At 55.7% G+C, this 22177-nt stretch overlaps 1 protein-coding gene across 6 annotated transcripts in view; it reads left to right on the top strand.

Annotated features, from left to right (window-relative positions):
- NFIC (nuclear factor I C) overlaps window positions 1-22177 on the top strand; it is a 63104-nt gene that overhangs the window by 17897 nt on the left and 23030 nt on the right. Inside the window, exon 1 of one of the 6 annotated variants that reach the window (XM_074351143.1) lies at window positions 13943-14361. The exons of the other annotated variants lie outside the window; for them this stretch is intronic. Coding sequence (XP_074207244.1) covers window positions 14148-14361 — 214 coding nt within the window. The 5' untranslated portion in view covers window positions 13943-14147. Of the gene's footprint in view, window positions 1-13942; window positions 14362-22177 lie in introns of those variants that run through there. 6 annotated transcript variants of the gene reach the window in all.

Here is a 22177-nt window from a genome sequence, read left to right as displayed (position 1 = left end):
TTTTCTGCCGGTGTCAGCACAATCTCGGGCGCCTCCCCTCCCCCAGCGGCCCCCCTCCCCCCTCCGCTCAGCAGGCAGGCCAGGCCTCCAGGCCTCCCCAGACACCTTCACGTCCGACTGCCAGGCCTTTGCTGGCCAGTCTGGTGAGCCTCCTCGCGTGAGGGCCTCGGGAAGGTCAAGGCTGTACCGTCCCCTGCTTCCAGCCGGCTCCATCATCCCAGGGGATCTCTGCGCAAACCGGCCCCAGCTGACCCAGCTTCAGCTGGCTGGGAGCGAGGGTCTGGTGTGAGGTCTGGGCCTGGAACTCAGCTCCAGCCCAGCCACCCGCCTGTCCGCTGGGTGTTCCAAAACAAGTCGCTTAATCTCTCTGTGTCTGCTTTCCTTGTCTTTAAAATGGGATGCTCAAAAATAGCTACCTGATAGGAATGTTGGGTTCTCACAGTACAAGTTCAACAAATTACCCCATGGAATCATGAAGACAGGTACCAAGCATGGGGCTAGAGCTCTGTGGACTGTTATTATTAACATTATCATTCTCATTAGGGTTACGATTTCCCACCGCAAAGCCTGTGTCCATGCTGTTCCCTCTGCCTGGAGTGCCTGTCCCATACAGAAAACTTCTACTTATGCTTCAAAATCTCAACTCCTTGCTTCACTTTCTCTATTTCTGCCATTTTTTTCTGAGGGCTCAGCAGTTTTCCATTCTTGCAGCAACCCTGCGAGGCAGGAATCATTGTTGTACCCATTTTACAGATGAGGAAACAGAAACCCAAAGAAGGTAGCTGCCCTGCCCAAGGTCACACAGCTAAGAGAGGGCAGAGGTAGGATTTGCACATAGGCAGCTTCTTTTGCTGACACCCCTGCTAGCCTTCCACGCTTGGTGGCAGAAGGGGATGGAGGTAAAACGCAGTGTACAAGGTGGGTGTCCAGTCCATGTGGCATGGCCACGTCCAGGCTGTGTTCTAGGATCCCACCCACCAAGGCCTTATCCAGGGTTCCTGGGCTGAGGCCACCCTCTGGGAGCCCCTTACTGAGCCTCACATCCCCAACTTCCATCCAAGGATACCCTGTCCTCATCTGACCAGCGTTCTGTCTGCTTATCAGCCAGACAGTGGTCTGACTGCAGAGAGAGCTGGCCACCTCCTCCCTCGTCTCCCCTCGTGGGTCCCAGGGCTGGAAGGAGTCCAGGCCAAGGCCGGAGTGCAGTGTCCACTCACATCAGCCCTGCTGGGAGGCTGTGGGATTGGTGGGAGTGGGAGAGGCAGGCCTCGGTTGGCCTCTGGGGGCGGGAGTCACAGAGTGAATGTTGGGACGGGCAGCTGATATGACTGAAAGGAGGTACCATTTCCAGGGTCAGAAATGGGACCTTGGAGCCCACAGAATGACAGCGAGAGAGACATGGAGAGACAGAAGGTCCCAGAGACATGGAGAGACACAGAGAAACCCACAAGACCATACATGCATTCTCTGTCCTTGGACAAAGAGACAAGGCCTGGCTCCCCTCCCGCACAGCCTCCACATCTCTCCCAGAGGGTGTCAGGTGGACTGAGGGGGCCACACCCCAAAGCGGAGTCCTAGGCCTCTATCCTCTGGTTTATTTTGGAAGACGGAGAGGTGGGGACAAGGCATGAGAAGGTCCTTTTAGCGTTAGGGACCCTAGGCTGGTCAGAGCCCAGGGTACCTCCTGGGGCCAAACTTGGCTGCCCCAGGCATCCATCTGGCACCATTGTGGACACAGGGGCCTGATTCCAGGGTGGACTGAGTGAGTGCCTCTGGGCTGCCTAAGGGATGGCTGGGGGACCGTGATGAGGGAGTGGCATAAGTTCCACCTTGGGACATTGGGGCTGCCCACGAAATCCGTACACTTTGCTGGGGGTAGAGAGGAGTGGTGGTGGAGCTGGCAGTTCTGTTAAATTAATAAAAACCTAATGACAGTGAGGGGTGTGGAAAGAGGCAGCAGGAGGGCACTCTGTACTGGGAGGGCCTGTCTGAAATGACTTGAGACAAGGCCTGAAGGAAGTGAGGGAGCCACAGAGGGTTTTGAGTGAGAGTGTGCCAGGCAGGGGGAGGCACAGCCAGTGCAAAGGCCCTGGGGCTGGAATGGCTCCACGTGTAGGGAGCAGAGGTGAAGGCCGCTGGGGGTGTTGGAGGGGGCGGGAGGGCCTGCGGCGTGGCTTCCCAGTGAGGGTGATGGGGGGGCCAGGAGTAGGGGACCCCGGCCCTCCTTGTCCTGTTTGCATTTGGGAAGGAGCCTGGAGGAAGCAGGGCCCAGAGAGGGAAGCCGCCTGCCCAGCCCCGAAGCCCAGCCAGGCCTCCCCACCCCCTCTGGCAGCCTGAGAAACCTGAGGCGCGGGCGGGCACTGTGCCAGGGGCGGCGGGGGAGGGGCTGCCAGGCCCGCCCGCTCCGGCAGCTGCCAGCCCGCCCCGAGCCGCCAGCCCAGATGGTGCCCAGCTGCTGACGCTGCCGTGGGCTGGCCTCGCGTTCCCGCCTCCTGTTCCCGCCTTGTTCTGTGCCAACCTCCCGGAAAGGCACTGTGGGCAGAGGCCGGCTCGGGAAGCTTGCAGCTGCCCGAGGGGCTGCCCAGGGTGCCCAGGGAGGGGGCAGAAGGAACTGGGAGGGGTCTCCATCCCCTCCTGGGTAGGCCTGGGAAGCGACCCTAACATCAGAGACAATAGTAATAGCAGACGCACATCGTGTGCCTGGTGCTGAGCCAGGCTCACGTCGGTTTAATTCTCTCCACCACCCTGGGAGGGAGGGACTGTTGCCTTCTCCTATGTTTCAAGTGAGGTCACAGGCCCAGAGACACTCAGCCACTTGCCCAAGGTCACACAGCTCCTAAGAGGTGGGGCAGAATTAGAACCCACAGATCCTGAGTCCTTGAAACCACTAAAGGAAAAGAACTCAAAACCACTTTTGAGGCTATCAGATGGAACCCACACCCTCCCAGATGTCCACATCATGAAAGGATCAGGCCCAGAATACAGAGTGAACAAATGAATGAGTATTTGCAAACCCTCATCCTGCAGTGCCTGCCGAGCCAGACGTGGGGCCACGGTCCCCATCAAGCGCACCCTGGGCTCGGATGGCAAGAGGAAGGGCCTCAGCCTGGAGCGAGGGAGCCTCGCTCAACCTCAGCTCTGCCCCTGGCTTGCTGTGTGCCTTAAGGCAAAGCATTCCCCTCTCTGTTCTGGGTTTGGGGGAGAGCTGAGGCCAAGAAGGTCAGGCTTTGTGGGCCACAGAGAGAACCACTGGGTGCTGTGCTGGGGAGACAGAGGGTGGACATGGATGGGAGGGCGTGTGAGGGCACCTGTTCGTTTGGGTAATGGGCACCATTTGTGTCCACACTTGTTCCAGGCTGTGCAAGGTGTGTTTCCATTTCTGAGCCTGAGTTTTGCCATCTGTAAAGTGGCAAGGATAAGAACGGTGTCTGCTGCGTTGACAGTTGGAGTCAGTGATCCCTGAATAGCATACAAGAGGCGCTCAATAAATGCTCTGTCCCTTCCCAGATCCTCTCCCCAGCCCCAAGAGGCAAAGGGGAAGAACTTCAGCATGCCTGTGGGCCAGCAGGGACACCTGTGACCCAGGACAGGCCCCCACTGGAAACCGGGCGGTGTCACCTGTCCAGATGTCTGGGCGGCGGAGGAGTGAGGGGCTTCTGGCAGCCTGGACTCCCCCAGGGCTGGGCAGCCAGGTGTACCAGCCTTCTATCTGTGTGGGGAAGGTTACTGCCCGGGTGTGAGGTCCAGACGCCAGCTGACGATGTATTTATAGTGGCGGCGGGAGGCCTCTGGGTTCATGGTTAGTGGCAGAGAGGGACCAGCAGGTGAGCGTACTGTTAATGCAGCCCACGGGAGCCCAGTGTCGGGAAGAGGCTGGGGCACGACCTGTAGCCCGACAGCCCAGGTTCAAATCCCACCGCTCGTGAGCTGTTCCACCTTTGGCAGGTGATGTCGCTGCCCTGGGCCCAGGTGCCCTTCCCTCGTAAATGGGCCTGATCCAGATGGTGCCCACCTCCCCGGGCTGTGTAGGGTTAAGTGAGTTAATGCATCAAAGACCTTAGTACACAGTAAGCGCTCAGACTTGATCTGGTGCCTTAAAAAGGAAGGAGATTCTGGCTCCCGCTACAACGTGGATGAACGTTGAGGACATGATGCTCAGTGAGAGAAGCCACACACAGAAGGATGAATACTGTCTCATCCGAGGTCCCTAGAGGCGTCAGATTCATAGAGACAGAAAGTAGGTGGTGGGCCCGGGGCTGGGGAGTGAGTGTTTCAGGGGGAGTTTCAGTTTGGGAAGATGAGAAAGTTCTGGAGATGATGGTGGAGATGATTGCACAAAAATATGAATGTGCTTAATGCCACCGAGCTGTGCACTTAGAAACGGTTCAGATGGTTGGGGGGGGGTGCAGCTCAGTGTTAGAGCTCGTGCTTAGCATGCGCCAGGTGCTGGGTTCGGTCCCCAGCACCTCCGCTAAAACAAAAGCCAAAAAAGCAGACCCATGGGAATCAAAAATGGTTAAAATGGTAAATTTTGTGTTATTGATATCTTACCAGAATTTTAAAAATTATTTGTTGTTAATAACAATAAGTAATAATACATTCTCTATTATAATGCAACAATAAATAGTAAAAATAATTATCAGTGCTAGTAATGTAATAATAGTTGTTATTATCACCACCATTATGATCGGGGTTCTAGTCCCAGCGCTGCCCTGTGGCCAGCTGGGCAGCCTTGGACAAGGCAGTGCTCATCTGGGCTTCTGTTTCTTCATCTCCAAAGTGAGCACGGGGCTGTCCAGCCATGGAAGTTCAGACAGTATCTATGAGAAAGAGACCTCTTAGCATGTGATGCAAAAGCTCACAAATATGTGGGAGTTCTTTCGTGAGTCGCCCCCCACACCCGCAGACGTCCCTGCACAGGTGCCCATGTGCACGTCTGCAAGGCGGGCCCAGGAGGTCCCCGAGGACCCGAGAGGTGCCCGGGTCCACGCGGGCAGGGCCGGCCTCTGCGGAACCCGCAGGAGTGGGAGGCCTCGCGATGCACCTGTGGCGGCCACCCTGGCGTGGCGGGACTGCAGTTGCCACCCTGGCCCTGTGCCTGGGGAGCCAAGGGGAGGCCGAGGGCAGCTAGGGACATCTCTGCGCCCCCCCCCCCCCGCCTAGACAGCTGCCAGGCCGGCCCCTCTCCCTCCAGCTGGGTGTGGGCAGGAAGTCACAGATGGCCAGAGCTGGTGAGGGATGAGGAGGGGGCACATGGGAACACTGGACATCTTGTCCTGATCAGGAAACTAAGGCCTAGAGAGGGGCAGGCATTGCCCAGGGGGGCCCAGTAAAGACCCTTTCTCTGGTGCATTCCGTCCCACCTTCTGTTCCAGGCTGACTAGGATGGGTGTCAGGACAGGGAAAGGGGGGGCCCTGCTACCTGGGTAAATGATTCGCACGTGGGAAAGGGGTTTCAAGGCTGGAGGGGGGTTCTAGGATGCCAGAGCTGGGGTGGCCTCTGGACCCTCTAGGGAACAAGTTCTGGAAGTCTCAAGGCCTGATTCTAGACTCTCCAGAGCTGGGCTCCTCCCCCTCCGATGGCTCTAGAAGCCTCCCTGGTGGGTTCAGAGCAGCCCAGCCCAGAAGAAACACAGCATGCCCCACACAGATAACCTAATACTTTTCTGGTGCCCCACTTAAAAGTGTAAACATCCAGGGGAAATTCATTGTAACAACCTATTCTTTGTGACCCAGGACATCCAAAATATTGTCATTCATTTCAACACATAATCAGTATGAAAAAGTCACTGAGATGTTGCACATTCTTTTTTTGTCCCGCGTCTTGGAGAGTCAATGTGTATTCCACAGTCGCGTCACAGTTTGGACCAGCCACATTTCAGGCGCTCCGTGCCACACGTGGCCAATGGCCACCGTATCAGCTCTAGAGGATCTGAGTTCTAGAGAATTCCAAGGCAGATCTTAAATTGCCCAAGCGGGGCTATGGATCCAGAGTTTCCCGGGTTGGGGTCCTGAGTGTCTAGAAGCAAGGCCCAGGACTTTTTACTTTGGGCTTTTGCTTACCTGTGGACAAGCTCCGAATTTCCCTGCGCTGGGTTCTAGCATTCTGTGAGGCAAGTTTTTACAGCGTCTGGGAGCGGACCTCAGATAGTGGGGTTCTCAAGAATGTGAGGGCCGATTCTAATACTCCCAACTCGATCATCAGTTATCCAGTCAAGTATTGGCTTCATCAATAGCCAAGAAACCCTGAAGTGTATCCCTGACCATTGACAGCAGTTTCCGGAATGCCACGTGTTGGGTTTTTGCCCACCCAGGGGCAGAATCTAGAATTTTCTCCAGCTGAGTTCTAGAGCAGGTTCTAGTATTCTCTGAATCAGGGATCCAGAATGTTCAAAAAGTTCAGTCTAGTAAGCCTGTCCTCAGACTCTGGGTGACTGAGCAGAATGTTCCAGAAAAGATGCCTGCAGAGGGGGAAGGAGGTGGACTTTCATTTCTCTGAGACTCTTTCCAGCCTGGCTAAGGCTGGGGCTGCCTGTCTGGGGACAGCAGACGGACGGGGGCCCCGTGGTGGGGTAAGGCGTTCAGGAGCAGTTTGTGGGGGGTACGTAACTGTGAGAACCTGAGACCAGGTGGGCCCGGGAGTAAGAATGAAAAGTTCACGTAATCCCCAGTCAGTGTGTGTGGTTTACTGGGTGTGGGGACACAGGACCCTGGCTGTGTTCCCAGAGGCTGTTGTGGGGCTGTTGTGGGTACAGGGCACTTAGTAGGCCCTCGGTGGAAGGCAGTGGCTGTCGTTGGTGACTGTGACATCTGGCAGGAGGCTGGGGTTGTCTGTGTGTTTGGGACTTGGTGTGCGTTTGGGGGAACCGCAGGCAGACTGAGGACTTAGTAAGTTAAATCCTCAGTAAATATCAGAAATTATTAGCACCGTTTCACTTCACCTTAATCCCACAAAGGCAGGAATTATCATGAACTGCATTTAACACATGGGAAAATTGAGGCCCAGAGAGGTTAAACCACTGAGCCGAGAATGCACACCTAAGAGGTAGAGCAGGATTCAAACCCAGAATGTTCCAGGATCCTTCCTTTGGGCCTGGAAGATTTTGGTGCTAGTGATCAGGCACCAGGCTCAGCTGGATCAAGGAGCACCTTTGGGGGCTGCGGCCTGGCTCCGGGGAAGACTAGCTTCAAACTCTCTACCTGGGGGAGCCAGGAGGGGCGAGATGCAGCCAAGGTCACGTGTCTCCCTTTCAGTCTCGGTCCCTGGGTCTCTGTCTACATCTCTTTGTCTCTCCAGCCCCAGTCTCTCCAGGTCTTGGCCAGTCTCCTCCCCTCACCACCTCAGGCCTGCCCGTGGGCTGCCCGGAGGCGGAGGTGGCAGCAGCAGCTGAATGGGCCCCTTGTTCCTGACCACACCCGCCCCTTGGGGTCACCCCGGGACAAGCCCTGACAGCCTGCTGCCTTAAAGGGCCAGTGCCCAGAGAGAAGGGGAAGGAGAGAGGCTGCCTTGCTCCCAAGCTCCACCCACCAACTTCCCAAGAATGGGGGTACTGAAGTGCACGCATTAGGGGTGGCGGAGCACCGTACCAGGACACCCTCAACCCATGTGGTCAGACAGTGGCCCTGGGGCTGGGGAAGCCAGTGTGTGTGTGGTGGGGCTTGGGTTTGATCGCTCAGCCTCTGCTTCCGGTTTATATCTGGAGCTCCTTGTGTCCACCCCGGGGTGGGGCGAGGAGGTGGGCGCTGGGCAGATGGAATAGTCTCCAGCCAGGATTTGGTACACAGCTGGCACTCTTTCATGCCCATTGTGCAGTTTTGTAGCACCTGCTGCCTTGGCATGTCTCTGTTTCTCAAATGTAGAACAAGGCGGGTCAGCTAATAGAATTAAAAGGGTTTCAGAGTTTAAGTAAGGTTGCATTTATTGAGCGCCAGGTGCATACCAGGCCATGCTGAGAAAGGTCCTGTTCACAGCCTCGTTTTACAGAGGAGCTGAGAGGTAAGGCTATGGCTGAGACCACGTAGTCCAGATTTCACCCAGCTCTGCCCTCTCCACCCTCTGCTCGGCTCTGTGAAGCTGCTGACTGCTCACTTGCCCTCTCTGGGCCTCAGTTTCCCTTCAGAGCAATGGGAACGGTCCCTGCCCACTTCCAGACAAGAAGCCTTTCACTTTTCCTGCCCAGAGAATGCTCTGGCTGGGAGTCCCGGGGAATCGCCCAGATGGGAGCCAATCTAGAGGGCCTCGAACCAGGCTGCACCCGGTGGCCACTCTGGCTGGCCTTAGTGCTCCTGTGCCCAGGGCCGGCCCCGCAGACAGCCTGGGACAGGTTGCTGCCGGATGGACAAGCCTGTTCCCTGCTTCCTTATGTAACCAGGTTATGCAAGGGCAGCTGGCCTGCTTACATAAGGGAAGGCCGGGCCAGCGCCCAGCTGGGGAGGGGGAGGCTCTTAAAGGGGCTGGTGTCCCCCGAGTGTCCCCTCCAGGGGCCTGTGCCAACCCGCGGAGGGGAGACTTATAAACTCTGGCCGACTCTGCACTCATCAGCATCACCATTGGCATCATTATTATTACTGCTGTTGATGTTGTTTATCGTCACTCTGTTCTTCCCCAGGGACCGTGGGTTACCCGCACTGGGCACAGTGCCCACCTCACTTTTGACCCTCTGCTAGCCCCATGTCTCCCTGAGCCCCAGTTTCCCCATCTGGGAAAGGCGGGGTGCCAGTAAAGGAAGGCACTGGGGCGTAATGGGGGTGCTGGCCCTGCCACCAGCTGACTGTGTGACCTCAGGCAAATGGTGACCCTCTCTGGGACTCGGTTTCCCCATCTGTGAAACATGCTTGCCTCGTGGGGTGGCTGAGGGGGAAGTGAGTTAAGACACGCAAAGGGTTAGGACAGTATCGAGCATGAACAACACTTAGCGCTCAGCCAGTGCAACTGCTTGGCAGCCCATGAATATTTATTAAGTGCTTACTGTGTGCCAAGCACTGTTGTAGGTCCTGGGGACACCACTGTGAACAAGACAGACAAAAATCCAGGCTTCATGGGACTCACAGTCTTGTGGGGGAAGCGGACAAAAACAAGTTCATGATAAGGGCTGTTGGGGAAAATAAAGGAAGGCAAGGAATAGAGTGATGGGCTATTTGGGGAGGGTCTGTCTTGAGGACTTGACATGAGAGCTGAGACCTGAGGTGTGAAGCAGAACCAGCTGTATGGAGAACTGGGGGCAGGGCAACCTAGGCAGAGGGTGCAGCCTGTGCAAAGGCCCTGGGGCAGGACTGTGCCTGGCTTGTTGGAGGAACTGCCAGGAGGCCTGTGTGGCTGGGGCAGAGGGAGTGAGGGGGAGAGGGATTGGGGAAGGCAGGGAGGGGACGAGGCAGGTTGTACAGGGCCTCGTGGGCCTCAGGGAGGACGTGGGCTTTTACCTGAGGGAGGTGAGAGCCCTGGAGGGCTGTGGGCAGAGGAGGGCGGGGCCTGACTCAGGTGCTCATGGGTGCCCTCTGGCCACTGCACGGAGGACAGGCTGAGGGGGTGGGGCGGAGTTGAGAGCCCTGGGCTGAGGCCACTACACTGATTCAGGAGAGCATGGTGGGGGCCGGCCAGGAAGAAGCAGGTGCAGGGAAAGGAGGGGCAGGTGAGGGCAGGGCCCCCAGACACGTCCAGGGCTTCTCCTGGAGTCAGGATGCTGTTTGCCAGCAAGCTAGGGTAGCGCTCTGGTGCCCTGGGAGCTCTGGGCAGGCTGTGCAAGTGACTGCCAGGTGCCCAGCCCCAGGTACGCTGTTCCACCTGCACGGCTGCACTGTTCTGTTTTTTATTCCCGTCCTGCTCGGGTGAGCCTGGGCCGGCACCTGCACCACCCTGAGCCTCAGTTTCTGGTCTGTGAAATGAGAGTGATTGTAACTGCTCAGTAGGTTCTGGGAGCACCAGCACACAGTAGCTACCAGTTCAGTGATCAGCAGCAATAATTCAGGAGGCTTGGGTGGGAGGGTGTCCGCCGGCATGGGAAGCAGGGATGTGGGAACCCAGAATGTTCACTGAGATGGACCATGGGGCAACTAATTACTCCCCCTGTCTGAGCCCCTGTTTTGTCCCTGTAAAATGGGGCCACAGCCACAGAATCCCTGTGGAGCCTGGCCAAATGCCAGCACAGAAAGGTGTCTAGCCTGTTATTATGCTGTCCCAGCCCCGTGTTACACCTAGGGCAATGGAGCCCCAGAGAGGGCTTAGCCTGGAGTCACACGGCCAGTTGGGCAAAGAGATGCCCCTGGAACAGACGACCTAGCTCCAAGCCACTCTGAGTGCCTCAGTTTCCAAATCCATGAAAATGGGCACACTGCTGGGGTCACTAGGGATTACTAGACACCTAGGAAGAGGCTGTAAGGGTTTATCTGGCCAGCCTGAGATTCTGCTTGGACACCTTCCTCCTAGGGTACTGGGGTGACATGTGGGGAGTGGTCTTTGGTCTCCACCCCTACCCAGTTCCCCTCAGGTGCAGGCAGAGGAGGAGAGAGCAGATTCCTGGAGGCTCCTGGGTTAGCTGGGGCCATTCTGGCCAAGGAGGGGCAGTAGTAGCCAAGCTCCTCTGCCTGGGAACTGCAGCCCTGTCTGTTGGCGGGGGGTGGGGGGTGGGTGGGCAGACTTTGCTTCATCTGCCCCGTACAAGGGCTGGAACTGGACAATCCAGCCTGCCCCAGATATCTGCTGCACACCCATGGTGTGCCCACCCAGTCTCTACCAGACCCAGACACATTCAGGGGGGAAGCAGTCAGTGTGGCCAAGTCTCTCTGCATGGGTTCAAGTCCTGGCTGCATTCGCTCAGCCCGATTGCCTAACCTTGAGGCCCCTCTGCCCTTCTCTGAATCTGTATGGAGCTCCTAGGATTGTATGTAGCTCCTGGCACTCAATAAATGTAAGTCGTGATTATTATTATTTTCATGCACTATTCTCTCTTTCCAAAAGCCCATTCTGTGCATGGCAAACTCCTACTCAAGACATCAAGGCCCCACTTGCAATGTCCCCTCCTCCAGGAAGCCCTCCTGGGCCCCCAGGCCAGATTCCTGTTACTTTCTTGGGTTACTCCTGCCCAGAGGTCTCTCCCTCTGCTATTTTTCCCTTTTCTATTCAGGACCTAGAGCAGTAGGATGGGCTTCTCAAAAGAGGATTTCTGCTGATCCTCGAAGAACCATGGGGGCCAAGATGGGCAATGCTTTGGTGACATTCCACACCCTGCCCTGGGCCTAGTGTAGAAATCCCTTGTATCACCACTGGCTGGGGTCTCCACCCCTAAACTTGGTCTTTCCTGCTGAATATCCCCCAGTTTTCCCAGAATTCCTCAGATTCAATCGAGAGGCATTTGTTTTGTACCTGTTGTATGCTAGGCCCTATCAGGATTATTCCAATTATTCATGCAACAGACATACATTGGGTGCCTACTGTGTGCCAGGCTCTGCTGGAATAATCACACTCATTTGTCTGCAAGCATCTATTGACTGCCAGCTATGTGTAAGCATTTATGCAGCACCGAATGCATGCCGGGCTCCGGGAAGAGAGGCTACAGGAAGGCCAGGGGAGGAAAAAAGTCTCCCGCTCATCCTCCCTCCAGGCTTGGGCCCTCAGATTTCCAGCCTCCTCTTGTGTTCCAGGCAGTGGGTTAAAGTTGTGGGTGCTTCACCGGGAGTGACTGAGTTCCAATCCGCTTGTCAGCTTACTGGCGTGAGAGCGGGGGCGAGCCCCTTCCGGTCTCTGACCCGCTCTGTCCATGCAGGCGCCCAGCAATCTGAGACGTTTGGCTCTCACCGTCTACCTTCCGCAGAGAAGGAAACTGCAGTTCTAATAAGCAGGCTCCAGTGTTCCGTGCTGCCCCCGAGCAAGACAGGGAGGGGGCCACGGCTTCGCCCCACGAGGGGCAGGGCCGGCCGGAGGCTGCCCGGCTCTAGAGCCCCGATGCCCGCCTCCCTGGCCGGCCTCCACCGGCTCCCCCGGGGCTGCCTAGTCGGTGGGTGACACAGCCCGAGGAACATCAGGAGGGGGAGCCGGGGCGGGAGCCGGGCCGCTCGCAGCGCCCGGGCGTCGCGTCCTCGGCGGCGGGGGCGTCCTCGGGCCCTCGCGGGCGGCTTCCGGGGCTGCGGCCCCTCCGCGGCCGCACGTGCGCGCTCCGCCCGCGGGCGCATGCGGCTCCCGGCTCCCGCCCCCGGCAGGGCTGCCAGGGAGGCAGGCCGAGGCCTTGGCTCGGCTGCCGGCGAAGCCAGGAATTCGCTCCCAATGTAAACAGCGAGTTATTTTAAGTCTGCCCCCTCCCCGGGTGGCGCTGACACATTTGACATTGGAGGGGACGGGGGTGGGGGGGGCGTGTGTGGGTATTTTTAACCTTGTTTTTCACGTCCGAGGTGCCACCCGGAGCCTGGGGTGTGCCGAGGGGCGGCGCGGGGCGCGGGGCGCGGGGCGGCCTCCCCGCCCTGGCACCGACGCCCCCACGGCCCGCGCGCTGCTGCGCCCACAAAATGGCCGCCGGGCCGGAGAAGCGTCTGGAAGCGGGCAGGCAGCGCTGAGAAGATGGCCGCCGGGGCGCTGATGTCACAGGCGGCGCGGCCGCCAGCAGCGGCCTCGGGGGCGAGCCCCGGCCTGCAGGCCTCGGCGCGGGCCCCGCGGCCCAGGGGCCTGGCCGCCGGCCTCGGGCGGACGCCCCTCGCCCAGGCCGAGGCCGCCGTGGGCCCGGCCGCGCCGCCCTGCCCGCCGGCCCGGGGCGCCCACGAGTGCCCGGCGGGGCCCGCGGCCAGGCCGCGGAGCAGGCGGGGGCGAGAGCAGGCCGGGTGGGAAGAAAAAAGAAACTTTTCTTTGAAAGTGATTCCGAAGCAGGTTGGCTGGGGCCCAAGCGGCCGGCGGCGGCAGGGCAGAGGGAGATGGAAAGTGTGGTCCAGACTCGAGGAACGCGGCGGGTCAGGAAGGACACGGCGGGGGAGGCCCGGGCGGGGGCCGGCGTCCAGCGGGTCGCCCTGGCCATGGCCTCCTGCCTCGCGGCCCCGACGCCTTGTCCAGATTTCCCCCGGGACCGACGAGGGCCGTGAACGTCTAGCATCTTGCATTTTTCGTTTGATTTGTCCAAACGGCCCCTGGAGGAGTGGCCCACAGGGGGTTTAGATCCTCTGTACCAAGGTGTAGGGGCTCAGAGAGGGAGAGTACTTTCGCTGAGGTCACACAGCATTGGCGAGAATGGTAGCCAGTTCGCAAGGTTGCTGGCCTTGGGGGCCCACAGTCTTGAACCTGCAAGGGCAAGAGGGGTGTCTCCAAGAAGAGTCACGGTTTGCACTGGAATTCCTTGAAGCCCAGGGCAGTTTCAGTTCTGGTCCTCCTGCCACACTACCAGGGAAGTCCAAGTTCCGTCTAACCTGAGGCCTCCCTGTTGTGGCTCAACCCTTGGCCCTCCTCAGGATGGCTGGGAGGAAACCTTGACCATGAACCTCGTGGGGAGGAGCTTTGTGTCTCTTCTGTTCATTGCTGTGTCCCCAGAGCCTAGGACAGGGCCTGGTACACAGCAGGTGCTCAATACACGTGTTGAATGAAGGAATCAAGGTTTCTGATTGAGAACGTGAATCCCTGAACTTTCAGAGCTTCAAGCCCAAGTCCTGTGGACATCTAAGCCGCATTTGAGCAGAGGCCTGAATAAAACAAGAGAGGGATCCAGGCAAGTGTTTGTAGGAAAGTCATTCCAGGCAGCAGGAACAGCGTGTGTAAAGGCCCTGGGGCAGGACTGCATCAGGCCTGGTGTGTTAGAGGAACAGCAAGGAGGCCCTTGAGGCTGGAACATAGTGAGCCAGGGGGAGACAGGGAAGAAGTGAGGGCGGGAAGGGGACAGGGAAGGTTGTGCAGGGCCCTGTGGGCTGAAGGGAGGACTTGGGACTTTCATATGTTTAAAGACGCAGACTCAGTCCAGTGTGATTGGAATTAGGATAAAGTTTAGACCAGGGGCCAGAGGAGGATGTTGCAGAGGAGGGCATGCTAGCTTGGGGCTTGGAGAGATGGATGGAGTTTGCTTAAGAGCGAGAAGGGCAGGGAAGGTTCATGGCAACCATGAGGAGGGTGGAGGCCAGGGTCAGGTGTATGGCATGGCCTTCCAGGACAGCGAAATTGAACCTCAGCTGGCTGATGTTTAAAAATGGATGGTGACACCCGGGAGCTGGGAATTCCAGGGCCTGGCTTTGGTTCTCTCTCTAGCTGGCTGGTGTTGGGAGGCGGACGTGGCAGCCCGGCAGAGCCAGCTACATTTGGAAGCCCGCTAAAGTTGGAAAAGAAACCGTGCGGGCGAGCTCACCATGGCAGCGATGCTGGTCCAGCCGAGTGGGGACCGTGGACTCGCCTGCACTCGCCAGGTTTAAATGAGTGTGATTGTGGTTTCAGCAGGTCCTGTCCTTTCTACATCCCAAGGATAAATTAAGTGTGACTCCTATGTCCACCCCAGGCCGTCACCTGGGCCAGGCTGTGCTGCCCTCCAGGATGCTGGCCCACCCCTCCCCCCGGTTAACCAGACCCTGAGAGTCCAGAATTCACTCAGCAGCCAGATGTCTTTTATGTTCATGTGTGTGTGTGTGTGTGTGTGTGCGCGCACTTTATGGTGGTAAAATGTATATAATATAAAATGCACCACCTTAACCATTTTTAAAGGCACAGTTCAGTGGTGTTAGGCACATTCAACTGTTGTGCAGCCATCCCCATCATCATCTCCAGAACTTTCTCATCTTCCCAAACTGAAACTCTGTCCCCACTAAACACTGACTCCCCAGCCCCCTCCCCCAGGCCCTGCCCCTACTGTGTACTCTCTGTCTCTGTGGATGTGACTCCTCCAGGGACGCCTGTGAGTGGAATCAGACAGTATTTACCCTTTTGCGTCTGGTTCTCTCACTGAGCATCACGTCCTCAAGGTCCATCCACATGGGAGCGGGTGTAAGAATTTCCTTCCTTTTTAAGACTGAGTGATAGTCCTTTGTAGGGATGGACCACATTTGTTTACCTGTTCATCTGTTGATGGACACTTGGGGTGTTTCCACCTTTGGGTTTCTGTAAATCATGCTGGTGTGAACACGGGTGTGCAAGTATCTGAGCCCTGTTTTCAGTCCTTTTGGGGATATACGTAGGTGTGGAATTGCAGTCATATGGTGAGTCTATGTTTAACTTTGAGGGGCCGCCAAGCTGTTTTCCACTGCGGTCGCACCATTTTACATCTCCACCAGCCGTGCACTAGGGTTCTGATTTCTCCCACATCCTTGTAGCCAGAGACGTTTTAACATGCAACATAGACCCAGCCATATCCTCTTCATGGCCTATGAGAATAAAACCCAACTTCCCACACAGCCCAAGGGGCCCTGAGTGGTCTGACGTCACTCACCTTTAGTCCCGTGTTTGAGCCATGTGCTCTGTCTGGTACTCCAACATCCCATGCTTGTTCCTGCCTCAGGGCCTTTGCACTTGCTGCACCATCTGCCCTTAGCTCTCCCCACAGTTGGCTCCTTCCCATTCCTAGGTCCTCAGAGAGGTTCCACCTGACTTTTCTGTCAAAAGTCACCCCCACAGCCACTTTCTGTCCTCTCACCCAGTTTTATTGCTTCAGTGGAACTCAGGTCCACTGAAATTATCTCCGGCTCCTTCTGTTGGCTCGTTTCCTGTCTATCTCCTCTCCCTGGGCTCCCTGCTAGCTCCCCAGTGCCTGGCAAGTAGTAGGTGGTCGATGAACACCTGGGAGGTGAATGACAGGGCGGTGCCTTGATCTCCAAATTAGGAACTGCGGGAGTCTTAGCCACCGGGATGGAAGGGGTTGTCTGGTGCAAAGAGGGTGGGTGCTCCAGGGCGGGAAGGGCTAGACCTGGGGCCACGGCAGTGCCTTTGTCATGGGCTGGGACAGACCAAATTTGGGCTCGTGGCCACTCACAGGAAAGAACAGTTTGTACGCTCCATCAGTGGGACCCAGTGTACATTTCTATTGTTGCTATGATCATGTGTTTGAGCGAAAGGCCACAGGGGGTGGTGACGTTCCAACTGCCCATGAACACCCTGTGGACCTGGAAGTTGAGAGAACTGGTCCTGGGCCAAACCAGAGTGTCACTTGAAATACAGCTGCTGTCCAGGGCCAGTGCCACTTGTACTGGTGTGAGTGTGGTTAGCCATGCTTCTTGCATGGTGCTGAAACAGCCTTGTGTGTCTCTCGGAGAAGGGGACCTTTGAGGAAGGTCTTGGAGTGAGGGGAGAGTGTAAGCCATGTAGATCCCGAGGGAATAGTGTTCCAGACAGAGGAAACAGCCTGTGCAAAGGCCCTGGGACAGGACTGTGCCTGGTATGTTGGAGGAACAGCCAGGTGGCTGGAGCAGATTGAGCAAGGAGGAGAGAGGGAGGAGGGGAGGGGAGGGCAGTGAGGGGACAGGGCAGGTCGTGCAGGGCCTGGTGGGCAGCAGGGAGGACTTGGGCTTTTACCCAGAGGGAGGTGGGAGCCCTGGAGGACTGTAGGCAGAGGAAGGACAAATTTCATTTAACTTCTGAGTTGGGAAAAATTCTGTCACCAAAACAGTATATGTCCCTTTGACTGTGATTGGCCCCTCCCCTCCCGGGACCCCTCTGACCTCAGCCTCACTGCCATATAAAGTAACGCAACCGAGGAGAACGCCCGCTTTACAGTTGGGGAAAACCGAGGCTCAGAGAGGCGAGACCCCTGACTAGTCCCAGGTCACACGCCCAGTTGTGCCAGGGCTGGGGCTCAAACCCAGGTTTTGGGGGGCAGCTCTAGTTTCTAAAAGATACCGCAAGGTCAGACAAGCACCTGGGAACCTGCAGCGCCTTCCTCAAGATGCCAGTGCATTTTCAAGACTCTGAAGCATCCCACAGCTGCCCTGGGAAACCCGCAGCGATGCCCATACCTTTTGACCCCAAACGCCACGCTGGGGTGGATTCTGTGACCACCTCTGGGCACACCCACAGGAAATCCCCCAAATCCCCAACTCGGCACTGAGAGCATGCATCTTGGTTTCGCGGTCCTGCTCTAGTGTGTCCAGGTTTCCCTTGTGCGGTCGAGGATCCATTTTGAGCAGCATCAAGTGCCAAATCGAATGCCTGATATGAGCCAGGCTGCAGAGAACCACGTAGGCAGGGATGGGCAGTGGGGGACCCTGGGGAAGGGGCCCAGGTCAGTAGAAAACTCATAAACAGGCAGATACTTTAAAGCCGGCGATGGGCATGATGTAAAATACAACGAGATGTTCACGTATGTGTTTTTAAGATGGGAGCAGATAAAACCGGGTCAGACTGTCCGCTTTCCTTGCTGTGTGACCTTGGGTAACTTACTCACCCTTTCTGGGTAACCTGGGGTTGTCAGCCTCGGTCAAGGGTTGCTGTGGGGTGTTAGACAGGACTGTCAAATGTGTAGCCTGATGTCTGGTGTTGGTGAGCTGTCTGTGCTTGGCAGTTGCTCTTATTGTTATTTTTTATTAGTATTATTGTTATTAATTATTACTGTTAACCAGTGTCTTCTCACTCTACTCATCAGCTCCCACCTCAGTGTTCTGAAAATTTCCCTGACCTACGCAGCAGGGGCTGGGGACTCTGCTCCCACGGGGTGCTTGTCAGTGTGAGTGGAGCAGGGACACGTGAATGATTTTTCTGCCCCTAGTGTCCCCAGCACCACAGTTAGTGATGGAAGGGATCTTAAGCAGAGGCAGAGCGGCAGGGGACCCCCAGCTGGGGGCTTTATCCAACTGGTTAGAGAACAGGGTCCAAACATGGGGGTCACCTCAAACCACTGACAAGAAAGGGGTCCTGGAGTCAGGGGTGGGGAGAACTGAGCCCCCCTCCAAGGGCCCACTGGACCCCTCTTAGTCAAAAGGACAGTACCCAAATGTGAATCCTAAGGGTGTCTGGGCGGTGAGCCCAGGCCCATGGCTGCCACCTGGTGCTGTGTGAGTTTGAATATGTCACCACCTCTCTTTGTGCCTCAGTTTCTCCATCTGGAAAATGGGGGTGATAATCGCATGTCCCTCCTGGGGGAGTTTCGAAGATGAGATGAGTCAGTGGAGGCGAAACCTGCAGCCTGACATAGTCAAAGGAGTGACTCACTAAGTATTAACTATTGGAATGTACCATTGCATCCAGTGTGGCCTTGTCAAGCCTCTCAGGCGCTTCAGTCGCAGCCCCTCACTCCCATCTCCCATCTCCGGGCTGTGTGACCTCCCTGGCACCTGGCACAGCCTGAAGCGATATTCCTGGTTTATCTGCTTCCTTGTTCCTTGCCTGTCGCTTCCCCATGAGGACAGCAGTGCCACGAGGGCAGGGGATTTTGCCCATCTCGGTCGGTCCCTGCTGTGTTCTCTCAGGCGTCTGGCACCCAGGAGGTGCACAGCAGTCAGTTTGCCCAGTGATCACAGGAAACGGCAGTGCATTTCAGCTCCAGGTTATCAATGAGGCCATAGAGGCTCCAGGATGTCAAAGTACTTGCAGGAAGACACAGCGGGAGACTTTCAACAAAGTAATTGTTTTAGACCTGGTAGGTTGCCTGCAGTGTCTCTCTCATATTCTTCTTTCTCTTTTTACAACCCTTTAAAATTGTAAAGGAGCCCTTTTTTTCCCCGTTATTACCTTCCCTGAAGAGTGCTTTTAGATGTTTTTTCCCCAATCACTCCAAATCATGAAATTTTAATAACACAAATGTTATATATATATATTTATGTAGTATATATATGTATATGTGTGTGTGTATATATATATCTACGTTTTATACATCAAAAGAGCAAAATTTTTAGCTCCCTCCATCCCCCCAAGGACCAGTTATTGCCCCCACTGAGAATGGATGGATCTAGACCAAGATTTCTCCCCCTCAGCACTGCTGACATTGGGGCAGGGTCACCCTCTGGGGAATCATCCCGGGCACTGTGGGGTGTGGAGCAGCCTCCCTGGCCCCCACCCAAAGCCAGGAGCCCCCTAGTCATGACGGCCACAGATGTCCCCAGACATCATCTTGGGGGCAGGATCGCCCCAGTTAAGAACCTCTGTGCTAGGCAGACAGCTTCTTCGAACGGACATCAGCTTTGGGATATGGACTCTCTGAGCTGGGCCTCAGTTTACCAACCTCATCAATTGGGTAGATTTAATCATCTCGTGCCAGGAAGCTCTTAAAACAGTGAAAACTCAGCAAATGAAAGCTGCCTGCTTGGGGGATGGGGCGTCCTGGGGCGTTGGACATTAGCCAGCTTCTGGCATTGTCCACTCGGGGTATCTATTCAGACCAAAGGAAGGTCCATTTTAGGGCTGGGTCTTTAAGTAGATGGAAGAAGAAAGAATTATCTGTGTCCTTTCTTTCTTTTTTTTTTTTTTTTCCTGCTTTTTCATGGAAACACCCAGAGCAGTTCAGCCCAGTAGAACTTTCTGTGATGATAGCATAATTGGCACCGTCCAGTTTGATCGCCACCAGCCACGTGTGACTGTCGAGTATTGAAAGGTGACTGGTATGAATGCAGTCCCGAAATTTTAATTCAGTTTCAGTTGGGCCAATTTAAATTTCAAGTCTCGTGGCTGGGGACTCCTATCCTGGATAGTTCTATAAGACGGGAAGTTCTCAGGAGCCAAATGACAGGCAAGTGATCAGCAGGTAGTTGAGAAGTATTTCAAAGTTTTAGAGATAATTAGAAATAAGATGGCACAAGAAAAAGAAAGGAGATTGTGACACCTGCTCCAATGTGGACAAACCTTGAGGATGTGATGCTCAGTGAGAAAACCAGACACAGAGGGACACATACTCTCTGAGTCCACTCACAGGAGAACCTAGAGAAGTCACATCCACAGAGACAGAAAGTAGATGGTGGGGGCCAGGGGCTGGGGGAGGGGTGGGGGGGGGTCAGTGTTTCATGGGGGCAGAGTCTCAGCTTGGGAAGATGAGAAAGTTCTGAAAATGGAGGGTGGGGATGGTTGCATGACAATGTGAATGTGCTTAATGCCACTAAACTACACTTAGAAATGGTTAAATGGTAAATTTTATGTGTATTTCAACACCACTAAAAATCAAGTTAAAAAAATTTCATGAGATGGCATATAGTTACAGCATCATATTATATAGAAACTACACTTATTTAAATTTAAAAAGACCCTAGGAGTATAGAAAAAAAGGGAGAGTTTGTTTAGCCCAATAAAGGGATCTGCTGAAACCCACAGCTAACATCATTCTCAGCAGTGAGAAACTGGATGTGTTCCCCTGAAGACCAGAAGCAAGGCAAGGACACTTGCTCTCATCACTTCCAGTCGACATGGTTCTGGAAGTCCTAGCCAGTGCGATAAGGCAAGAAAAGGAAATCAGAGGCATACAGATTGGAAAGGAAGAAATAAATCTAGCCCTACTTGCAAATGACATAGAAAACCCCAAGGAATCTACCAAAAAAAAAAAAAAAGGTTCTTAGAGCTCATACGTGAGTTCAGTAAGTTTACAGAATACAAGATTAACACCCCCAAACCAATCAAATTTTTAAATGCTGGCAGTGAACAACTAGAAACCTAAATTAAAAACACAGTCTCATTTATAATCACTCCCCAAACCCACTGTATATTAAAATGTTGATTTGGTGCCAACCCTTTTACATTTGCTATTAGCTGACTTGGAGACCGGACAAACCCTGAGTGGGTTTTATTATATTCCCATTTTACAAGTGAGGAAACTGAGGCTCAGACAAGTGGTATGGCTGGCCTGAGGTCACAGAACAATGGACAAGGCTCCAAACTAGAGCCAGCTACAGCCTAGGGGCTGTGGCTTTCTGTCCCTACAAAGTAAGAGCACGCAAGACAGAAACAACAATGAAAATAGTAATAATAGTAATAAAATTCTCCCTCCAGTTGGTGAAATGCTGACTGTACCAGCCACTGTTTGGGGCACATGATTGCATTCATCATCAGCTTTTCTCTCACCACCAGCCTCTGAGGGAGGTGCTATAGTTGTGCCCGTTTCACAGATGGGGAGAGTGAGGCACAGGGAGAGACAAGGCAGTGTGTCTGAGGCCTGCAGCCTCATCTGCCTGCTTCCAGAGTGCGAGCTGCCTGGTTCCTAGGTGGTGCTCAGGAAACATCCCCCTTCTCGGGTAAGCACCTGGGTGCCATCCCGGCACTGCTGCCCGCTGAGTCCGTGTGGGCGCCAGTTCCAGAAGAGGGTCTGTGCCCGAGGCCTGGAGCCCGACGGCTGGCTGCCCAGGCTGGGCTCCTCCCAACGGCGTGGCCACCCGTGCCCAGCCGTGTGGCCATCCAAGCTGGACGGGCCGGCTCCAAGGGGCTGCTGGCTGCCCAGCCCGGGAGCGGCCACAGGGCGCGGGGACGAGCCGGGCATCGTCCCCTCGACCGTTGCCCAGCCCTGCCCAGCCCCGCCCAGCCCAGGCGGCCATGCCAAGGAAGGCTGCCTGCATCCGCTCCAGTTGTGGATGGGGAAACTGAGGCAGCTCGGGGCTGCTCCTGGGCTGTGCACTGCATCCTCAATCCTGGCTGCCAGTAGGTGCTCAGCACACAGCAATAACAGGCAGACGGCAAGGGCTCGGAAACTGTTGTGGGCAGCGGCGTCATTACTATTATCCGCAGAGCTGCCCTTCCCGGGTGGGGACGTGACTGCCCCAGGCCCACGCGGCCTCTGCGGCTCCCAGGGCTGGGACGAGAAAGCGGGCGTGGGGTCCGAGGAGCCAGGCAGCTCACGCATGCGCCGCGCTGGATGTCTGGACGCACGCACAAAGGATCCACTAGACTAACGGGGGGTATGGGGCGGGCACTTTTTCGCCATCCTAACTCTGTTTTCCTTGTCTACAAAATGGGTACGCTGACAATGCCAGATTTGTGGCTCTCTTAAGGCTTTAAGAGAGCCACAGAACACCACATCTGCGCTCATCTTGGGGATTTAAAAATAAGAGAAATAACACTAATGGGTGGACGTCAGGCGGTCTTTTGAGCTCAGTATGCCCTAAGTGCTTCATCGGTATCCTCTCCTTGCCGCCTCCTGACAACTCCGTCAGGCCGGTGTGTGCAGTGCTTCTGTACATGTGAAAGAGACAACTGAGGCCCAGCGCAGTTAAGTCATTTGCCTGAGGTCACACAGCGATTACCTCCCAGCCTTGGAGTGTGGCGGGAGGGGGGGGGGGGTGCTGATTCTCTTTCTCTGGCAGTTGGTGGGGATTCCTGCCACCTTCATCC

The sequence above is a fragment of the Camelus bactrianus genome, chromosome 22 (genome assembly GCF_048773025.1).
Source record: "Camelus bactrianus isolate YW-2024 breed Bactrian camel chromosome 22, ASM4877302v1, whole genome shotgun sequence".
Lineage (NCBI taxonomy): Eukaryota > Metazoa > Chordata > Mammalia > Artiodactyla > Camelidae > Camelus > Camelus bactrianus.
This window is presented reverse-complemented; position numbering and strand designations above follow the sequence as displayed.